Source organism: Spodoptera frugiperda, chromosome 8 (genome assembly GCF_023101765.2).
Source record: "Spodoptera frugiperda isolate SF20-4 chromosome 8, AGI-APGP_CSIRO_Sfru_2.0, whole genome shotgun sequence".
Lineage (NCBI taxonomy): Eukaryota > Metazoa > Arthropoda > Insecta > Lepidoptera > Noctuidae > Spodoptera > Spodoptera frugiperda.
The window spans coordinates 447254-457751 of record NC_064219.1 but is presented as its reverse complement, the minus strand read 5'-3'; the positions used below and the strand labels follow the sequence as shown (position 1 = coordinate 457751).

At 37.1% G+C, this 10498-nt stretch overlaps 1 protein-coding gene across 1 annotated transcript; it reads right to left on the bottom strand.

The window, feature by feature from the left end:
* Positions 1-4594: 4594 nt before the first annotated feature.
* On the bottom strand, positions 4595-8646 carry LOC118270131 (uncharacterized). The gene has a single exon (XM_050695413.1). It carries the CDS (start codon positions 8567-8569, stop codon positions 7658-7660), a length of 912 nt encoding a protein of 303 aa, XP_050551370.1. The 5' UTR covers positions 8570-8646; the 3' UTR covers positions 4595-7657.
* Positions 8647-10498: the final 1852 nt, after the last annotated feature.

Here is a 10498-nt window from a genome sequence, read left to right as displayed (position 1 = left end):
GCTGAAGAGTTTGTTTGTTTGATTGTTTGTTTGTTTGAACGCGCTAATCTCCGGAACTACTAGTATTCAATAAACTGCCACCATTCAATACTAATCCATAGGGATTAGTATTGAATGGTGGCAGTGGTATAGAACAGTGTTAATAAACAGCTAATTCACAAATAAATAAATAAATAAAATAAAAGAATTGTACATTCGTCACCTAGCACTAGCGAGAGACATGGCTTTTTTTTTGAGGGGAAAATCATCCAATGACTTTTCTCGCCTTGGGCGAGGCGAGAGGGAGTGTCAGACTCTTACTGACTTAAAACCACTCCGTTCCTACTCCTGCTTTTCGAACCGGAGCCCCGGTAAACCCGCTAGGTAGTCCGCAGCTCCGGGAGAGACATGGCTAACATTGCGATGCTTATTGCGCGCGGACCGCGGCCCGGCGGATTACAGTAATGGCACTGAATACTAAGCGCCGACGACTGGGAGGGACAAAGAGTAGAGTGATGTGAAGATACGATATTAGGTTATTAGGTACGATGACTGTTACTATATTATTTTGAATAATGGTTGACTTTGGTATTGACAAATACTTTCTGATTACATTAGGTTGGCGCGGTGGCTGGGTAACTGGTTGCCGTGTATGCTGTGTTGTGCACGTGTAAAGTGTGTGGTGCCGGCTTGACCGAAGTGTTACCACGTCCTCACAGAAAATTCGATGTGAAACAACGCTTGCGTTACCGGAGGCCTAATTACCCCCTTCCCAATCTTCGGTTCCGCAACAACCCTTAAATTCCTAAGCCCCAAAAGGCCCGCAACGCACTTGTAACTTGTAACGCCCCTGGTGTTTCAAATGGCCATGGGCGGCGGCGATTGCTTACCGTCAGGTGATACGTTTGCTCGTTTATCGGCTTACAGACTTTGAGTTGTATAGGTACCAACCTACCCTAACTAACACATGATAGTCTAATCTAGTAGTATTTTGTTTCTGTCAGGTCGTTTATATCCACCGCTATACATACAAAAATCTCTTTAATATTAGGCCATTATACCCAATCAAAAAGACTCTCAGATGCCAAACCCAGATATCCACAAAACTATCAAATACTGAGCATGCTTCATGTAATGTTTAATCTTTGCGATAAAAACAGCGAAGGGCCTGAGGCACTCACGTTCCCATCGGCTGCTGAAGAATAAACAGTGTTACGTCGACACCCAAACTACCTTATGTCTTCTATTCTATTGCATAACACGTTAACTTAGACTTTATACACACTGGGTACTAAATATTGCAGTATTTTGGGAGTTAGATAATAGCAAGATGTATTATACTCGTATTTGTATGAATATTTTGAAGGTAGAAGGAAGGAACCAATTTTTGTCATTACTGTCTCTTGACAATACTGTAATTACTGTCTCTCGCGTTAAGCGAAGATGTTTAAAGAAATAACCAATTTGATTATTTGTTATAGAATTAACGAAAATGAAATCGCTGATTGCTTTTTTGTAGTACCAATGTGACATAGCAATATCGTCATTTCAAATGAGATAAATAAATTTATTTCTATACTAAGTATTTTAGAAAACCTCAAATAAACATGTACGATTTTCAATATTCTAATATATTGAATAAACAAATTTTTCAAATACACAGTTACTTCAAATAAAAAACATTGATACCCCTCTCTAATAATATTGTTTTCACGTACCAGACCGGCAAATGAGAGCTCCAGTTTAGGCATCCTAACAAAAACAGTCTACTGCGTGTAATGCCCTTAATATATTTTACTGACTTAGGTCGGTCACGTGCTAGACCTAGGACATTTGTACAAAGTCTGGAGAGAGTTAGGAGGTTAAGACTTATGTCGAAACGTTTAGGGACTAGATAGGTAGGGGTTACAGGTTAAGAGTCTGACGTGTAGCCATTTTGTTTAGGTAAAACGTGAAACATTTTTAATCATATAATGCTATCTTAAATTTGTTCAAAAACCATCCTTTTTAAGTGTGGGATAGCCATGCTTCGGCACGAATGGGCCGGCTCGACCGGATACCACAGCCTTACAGGAAACCAACGAGAAACAACGCTTGCGTTGTGTTTCGTTGTATGAATGAGGTTACCGGAGGCCCAATTACCCCCCTTCCCAATCTTCCCAATAACCGATTCCCTAACAATCCTTAAATTCATAACTCCCAAAAGGCCGGCAACGCACTTGTAACGCCTCTGGTGTTTCAAGTCTCCGATCAGGTGATCCGTCTGGTCGTTTACTGGCTTATTACATAAAAAAATCCTTTAGATAGAAAAATGTTTTGAAATGAATTAAAAGACTAGCTATAAACAAGGCAATCACGGTAATCAGTTGAAGTGTATAAATATTCCACGAAATACTTGTGGCGAAGTAAATCTGTGGAAATGGCTCGCCTCGATCTTTCGCTCGCATTTTATTTTCTTGCCGCAACGTGTGAACTAAAACCAGTGTGAAGACTGCGCCTTTAATGGGAGCCTTCGCTTACACCGTTGCGTAACATTATTTTTATTTAAAGTTGTCTATATATTTATAAGGTTAATCTTACGTTAATTTTAATATTTAGCCAAATCTCCTTAAGGCTCTGTGGCTATAAAACTTTCACCACATTATAAAATCATTAATTATACTAAATTTATTGAGGGCGTATTCAATATTGAATACAAGATATCTATTAGAGAACATTTAAAAAACCTGTGTGATCATGAGTTTCTTTTTAATCGTAATTAGTTTTATTTATTAGTTTTGTAATGAATTACTGTTCCAATTTTTTTATTAATTTATTAACTGGGGTTTAAAAGAATAAAATGTTTGGATATCTTGATAATTTATGAACTAGACTCCTATGACAAGGATTGGCTGAAAAAAGCTTTAAACAAAGAGGCGTGGAAGGAGGGTAGGGCGACCTTTGCCCTGCAGTGGGACGATCATGGCTGAAATCTAAATCTAAATCTGATAATTTTGTTAATTATAAATTAAACTTCTGTAATATTACACAACGGTGTGAGAGGAGGTCTTTGTGCTGACTTACAAGTGAGCTCTCACAGTCAGGAGTGTTTGCGAATGTCGTGCCGAGTGTCGTACGGGTAACAGGTTCTTTTCCGAGCGAAAACCTTTTTGAGACAAACACCAGCGAGCGTTGATACGTGTTTGTATTCGCGGTTTATATGCAGTGGCGGTGTTGTTAAATATATTGACGATAGACGTATTGAGGGGGTAAAGTTAGGGGATGATAGATGCTCGTGCGCCAACTAGTGAATAAAATGATACTGTACATAATATTACTATAGGGAATTATCATTTTAGGCTTGTGTGTGGTATGTACACAATGATAAATGAATATCACGTGTGAACTAGTCTTAATATCGTATTAGGTCAATTGATACATCAGCATATTTTTATATATCTAATATTTTAATAGAGTATCTAAAGAATATAAAATTTTAATTAAAATTATATTCTCTCGCCTTCGGCGACGCGAAAGGGACCGTTTGACTCTTACTGACTAAAAACCACCCTGTTTCTACTCCAGGTTCCCCAATAACCCACTAGGTAGTCCGCAATTCCGAGTCGGAAATTTAATAACCCTTACAGATTAGTTTTGATCTAGGAATCGAAACAATAATAATAATGTAAAATCGATGACAAGAACAATACTTACATACATGACCTCACACCTGACTTCCATGGGGGTAGGCAGAGATTATAGAACGCCAATTGCTACGAATCTAACATTCCTATTTCGCTTCATCAACAGAATAATGCTAAACGAAAGTGATACAGTTACTTTACTTAGCTCAGCAATCGAACTTAAAACTCCTTGCTCGACAGTCACATTTACACCCACACAACCAACATCATATTTATAAATAAAACTCCTCCCACTTACACATTCACGAAACGAAATAGATTTGAAGACACAAATCAAACATATCTCAGGGCGAACCACTCACGGTAAGACATAATGCGTCGCTAGAAAAATCGCCCGGTCCATGGGAAGCTACAGTGACAAATAATAGGGCTGTGCACACGATGTGCGATGTGTGTGGAACTAGAGTCATCTGACACGAATCGACCGGCGGATAAAGGACGTGAGTGAATTCGCGAACAAATAATATATTACACAATCCAACTATCGAGATGTCTTGTGAAATGTTTCGTTCTATTTTTGAACTTTGCTTTTTATTTATTTAACTGTATATCGACGGTTAAAAGGAAATAGGGTATAATCGACAAAAAATGAAATGTTCAGGAGAGCCGTTTAAACTCGTCTGTCGTCAAAAGAATACTAGGAAAATGTTTTTTTTTTTTTTTTTTTTTTATAATTTTATTCAAAGTTTTTACATAAATTGTGGTCTTAAATCTAGACTCGCCAAACTGTAACGTTTGATGGCGAGAAGCGCTCATTAAACAATTTTAACCAATCAAATGACACACACTCACAACTAAGTTTCTATAACTACAGGACATAGCGTATTAAGCTTACAATTTTAACTCAATCTAATAAAATAATACTGACATAGTTAACTCCACATTATAAAACAATAATAAAATTAAATAAAACATAAAAACTCAAAACAAAAACAATAATAATTTACCTCCTTAACTCTAACAACATTCTTTTTAATTTTGACTTTAGAGATCCTTTACTATATTTCTTTCCTTCTTCTCTTAATATATCTAACTTGTTAAACACTTTAGGTACTAAGTAGGCGGATGTTCTTTTACCATAATAGTTTTTAATTTTTGGCACAGCCAGTTGGTTTTCTCTAACCCTACGTGTATTATATTTGTTCTTAACGTTAATTTTATACATTTCCTTATAATAATATTCCAGTCCAATTAAATATTCAACTTTTTTATCAACGGGTATGATTTTACAAATGGGAAACAATCTATCATACTCTTTATTGCACTCAGCTTTAACATTTCTACTTACTAGGAACTTTAGCAGTCTTATTTGTATATCTTTAATGTCTTTTAAATATGTTTTGAATGTTCGGCCGTACACAAGAAGTCCATAACTTAACAGCGAGTCTGCAAGTGCGAAGTAAACTAATCTTAACGTCTTTTTGTTTAATACAAATTTTAGGTGGTAAAACTTACATAACACAGACCTTAGTCTGTTACAAATGTCGTTTACATGCAATTTCCAACTGAAATTGTTATCTACTGTTAGGCCTAAGTATCGAAATTGTTGTACATATTCTAGTTTATTACAATTACAGTTATATTTGTTTCTGTGTAAACATTCATATGTATGCCCTAAAATTGCGACAGATTCAGTATTTACAGATTTAGCATTCCGATTATATGGCGAGTATATATGCATACATTTCGTTTTTTTATGGTTTAATATAATTCCATTGTCATGTGCCCATTTACTGATGTTTTCAAAGTCATTCTGTATATACTTCTGAGCTTCGGTTATATCTCTGGATGCATATATAAGGCACATATCATCAGCGTACATAAATACCTTACACTTCTCTACGACATTTGACACACCATTTACATGCATTATATATCCTACTGGCCCGTACACAGATCCAGTCGGCACACCCAATTCTACAACCGCCTCTTTCCCTGACTTGCCAGATATGAAGGTATTTATCTTTCTATTGGTTAGGTAGTCTTTAAACCATTTATTTGTGGGACCGCGTATTCCGCATTCATCCATTGCCTGTAATAATATCTCATGGTCTAGTGTGTCAAATGCCTTTTTGTAGTCAATGAAAAGCGCCAAAACCTGTTTCCCAGAATCCAGAGACTCATTAATGTAGTCAGAGAAACCTAAAAGAGCCGAGACCGTGTTTCGTCCTCTACGGAAACCATGTTGAGTGTCACATAGTATTTTATGATTTTCCAAAAACCCGCTGATCTGACCTACAACTATTTTTTCGATTATTTTATCTATAACTGATAATATTGCGATAGGCCGGTAATTCGCATAATCTAAATGACTACCTGATTTATAAATAGGACGGATAATTGCGTTTTTTAATTTGTCAGGATAGATTCCACTAGTCAATGAGGTGTTTATAAATAATGCTAGAACCGGACTTATTCGCTTTTGTATATAAATAATGTCCTGCGCTCGTATTGCATCGGAACCGGGTGCTTTTTCACATGACAAGTTCCTTATAACCTTTTCTACTTCTTCCGAGGAGACTTTTTTATACCTATAACTCACTTCACTCGGTATTACATATTTATTTCTATCTAAGAATTTCAAGTTACATGTATGTTTAATCGCCTTTATTTCCTCCGTAAATGTTTTAGTGAAATTTGTACAAATTTGTTCTATACTATCTATTTTACCTAAATGCCTTAATATGACATCACCTGAGCTAGTCTTATTACGTCCTAACCATTCATTTATATTCTGCCATATTTTTCTAAAATCTCCATTACATTTCCTAATTTGTTCCTGTCTGTAATTATTTTTTGCCATAATAATTAGTTTGTTTACTTTATTTCTAAATTTTGTATAGTCTAATCGCTTGTTCATATTCTTCGGATCAACTTTCCATATTCTAAATAAACAATCTTTTCGCAATAACATTGTATATAAATCTTTATCTACCCATGGTTGTCTTATTGTTTTCTTATTACCTAACGTAACTTTAACTGTACTTTCCCTATAAATCCTTTCAAATACATTGCACATAGTCTCATATAAAACTATCGGACATGATATATTAAGCAACTGAGTCCAGTCATATTCATCCAGTTTTTGTTTCACAGTTTTGTTACAAATCACTTCGCGCACACCATTATTATTACTACTGGCACTCACACACTGATTTTCGTTGTCACTCACACATAACTTCAACGATATCCCCACTGCGTGATGGTCTGCAATGCGCGACTCAAGCACATACGCGCTCGCGTCGCACTCGCTCCGTCTCGCTCGCACCCAGATGTGATCCAAACACGAAGTCTCGAGCCGGCCGTCCGCGATCGCTTCGCGCGTTATTTCGTCGCTAGGTATTGCACACAGCAGGCCGCATCCACACAGGGCGTTTTTGTATCTTGTTACGGTAGGGTTTGTCGTGTCATTTAAGATGTTAATATTAGTGTCGCCAATCACGATAACATTTTCAGATGATGGAATGGATTTTATTAGGGCATTTAATTGCTGGATGAATATTAATTTATTATTTGCAGGTGGTCTGTAAATCGCAACTATATGAGTTTTGTCCTTCCCATTAATCAATTGACCATGTATTGTTTCTATTTCCCTTGTATTTACTACTGCAGCTTCAAAATTTAAACTGTTCTTAAAATATATTAACAATCCACCTCCTCGTTTGGTTTCTCTAGTATGTATAAAAGTATTGTATCCAACTATTTGATATATCTGTAGTTCTTCTTTCTTTATATTTATCTCACTTAAAATCAATATATCTATGTTATATTTAATTTTATCCAACATTACTATTAATTCATTGAAGTGTTTTCGAAGAGATCTTATGTTTAGGTGTAGAATATGAGTGTTCCATGTATTCTGAGTTAGGTATTTATGTAAAGCCATCATATCATAATATCTATTGAAGTTTATGTCATTAGGAATGTCATCTATACGATCGAATGTTGCTGATCATTATCACGTAGTGTGTTGCGTGCCGCCTTATGCGCGATGTTTAGGTACATTCGTCGAATTTTTTCAAATCGTCTTCCGACCTTATGTTGTAGATTTTTTTCTCCTCAGTATTCTTTTTAACCAAGATATTGCAATTTTGCACCCATATATACTGGTAACCTTTCGGCTTAAGCTTATTTCTCACCGCCCATAGAAGTTGTCGCTTATACTTTGGCAAATCTTCGTTAAAATATATTCTTCTTTCACTGCCGTTATCATAGACCTTATCATTATATATTTTAGTATCCTTCTTCACAAGCATCCAGTTATTGCGAGCAGACTTAGACCGTAAGGTAACCAGCACAATCTTGGGCTTTGTATCATCTGGTTTTTCTTGGCCTACCCTCTGTGCATCTTCGATTTCATTTGGGTCAAGTTTTAGTTTTTCAGCAAGTTTTTTAACAACTTGTTTGGTGTTTTCGTTGCCGCATTTCTCTAGTCCGTGTATTTCAAGGTTTTTTTCTTTATCTCTCATTTCTATCTCTTGTACTCTTTCTTCTAATGCTTTATTACATTTTTCAAGATATACATTCTTTTGTTCTAATGCCTTGATTTTCTTCTGCGACTCTTCCTTATATTCTAGTAAGGACTGGTACATATCAGCATAGAATTCCACACTTTTGGTAAGTTCTTCTATCTTCTTATCCAAGTTATAAATCACCGCCAATTTCTTATTTACTTCGGCCAACACGTTTTCACCAGACTCTTCCCTGGGGTTTAGAGTTAACTTTACGTCATCTCCGGATTGTTTAGGACTGCATTTATTTAATTGGCAGTCATCGCAAGTTGCATTATTCATAAACTTTTTGTTTACACATTTTTTGTGGTAAACATTACCACATTCACCTTTGCACTTCACTATGTCATCCTTTACTAAGGATACAAAAAGGTTGCACTTCTTACATTGCACCATTTTGTAATAATAATATTTTTGTTCACTGGTTGTTACGTATCGATACCTACACACGTCCGTACGGTGAGCGCGCACGCACGAAACTGTTTTGTAAGGGTATAAACGCCTAAAATGTCATCGTAGAGCCATGAGAGTAAGCGCAGCGAAAATTTTACGTAGGGTAGCATAATAAACTCATTTTTGACCAAAATGTCGCTTATACCCTATTTCCTTTTAACCGTCGATATGCTTTTGTTTTTAGAAGAATATCGCAGGTTAAATGTGGAGATCTATTCGAATTTTGTGACTGTAATTACAGATGGTTTTAATCAACACAAAAGACTACACCCACTCTAGAAAAGCTACATAAAAATAACATACGCACATAAAAAAAAAAAAATCGCATCCATCCGTACGTCGTTTCGGCTAGTTTCATCAACCCGTATATTACTCGCCATAAATTTCTCATAGTAGCTCCGTGTAACTTGAGTAAGTATTTACTGTGACTAAACCGGTATATATCACGGAGACTGACCAATTTCTTGACCGAAAAATTTATAACGGTGCTTGGGCAGCCCTTGATATATGGGCGGGGGACAGCCCTAGGCACGCGTATCACTCTTAAGTGAATGCGTGTATCATTCATATTGAAGGTCCACTAGTTTATTTGATGTTTGCATATTATTATTAATATATATTTATTTATAACACTCTAAAATTATATTTTTAAACATTACTTATAAAAATAAAAAACAAAATAACATTTAAAAATATAAAAATAGGAGCCGACCAGTAGCGGGAGCATGGTCCAAGCTACCGGTGGTTAGGGCTCCAAAGACAGAAACCTTCTCACAATACGTGCCGTTTCGAGGAGTACTGCCTTCTGCATCAGGCCCTTGATCCACCCGCCCAACCAAAGCCTCCTAAGGTGGTTGTTGAGGATGTTGGGTATTAATCCGTTGGCCGACACGACTATCGGCACAACGATAGCCGAATCCACATTCCACATGTCGACAACCTCGTGAGCCAAGTCAAGATATTTTATTTGTTTATCTTTTTCAGCTTTCACGAGGTTCTCGTCATGAGGGATGGTGATATCGATTATCATCGTGCGGCGCGCTTGTCGGTCTATCACCACTATATCAGGTTTATTGGCTACAATAGTCCTGTCAGTGATGATAGATCGATCCCAGTACAACGTGATATGGCCGTTTTCGAGAACTGGATCGGGCACATACTTGTAGTATGGAACCTCAAACTCAACAAGTTGGTAGTGCAAAGCAAGTTGCTGGTGGATAATCTTGGCCACCTGATTATGTCTATGCAAATATTCACCATTAGCCAAACGACCACAACCAGAAATTATATGTCTTATGGATTCACCAGGACTATGACATGCCCGACATATGTCAACGGTCCCATCCTTAATAATATATTTCCGGTAGTTATTCGTAAGGATAACTTCGTCCATAATTGCAAAGACAAATCCTTCAGTTTCTCCAAAGAGATTACTGAATCGTAGCCAAGATACGGACGCCAGAAAATCTACACTGGGTCCATGAAGGGCCCGGAAGAAGCGTCCGTGGAGCTCCTTGCTATGCCATACCTCCTTGCGGTCATTAACGCTCAGTACCACAGGTTTACGCCAGTTCTCTTTTGCTAAAGATAGTGGAGTGAATCCATTGTCCACTGCTGCTACTTCTCGATGCATACCCTCGTTTACTTTCAGGAAATATTCCCTGAGGTTGCACACCTCACGGTTATGAAGGGTCTTAGCATTTAATAAGCCTCGACCCCCACACTTCCGCGGGATATACAACCTCATGATCGATGAACGAGGGTGATGCATACGATTTGCAGTCAGCAGTGTTCGGACTCGCCTATCCAGGGTGTCAAGTTCAGTCTGAGTCCACTTGAGTATACCAAAAGAATACATCAGAACCGGCATGA

Excerpts from the sequence above, each read along its gene's own strand:
- LOC118270131 (XM_050695413.1), bottom strand. The coding sequence starts at position 8,569 with ATGGTGCAATGTAAGAAGTGCAACCTTTTTGTATCCTTAGTAAAGGAT.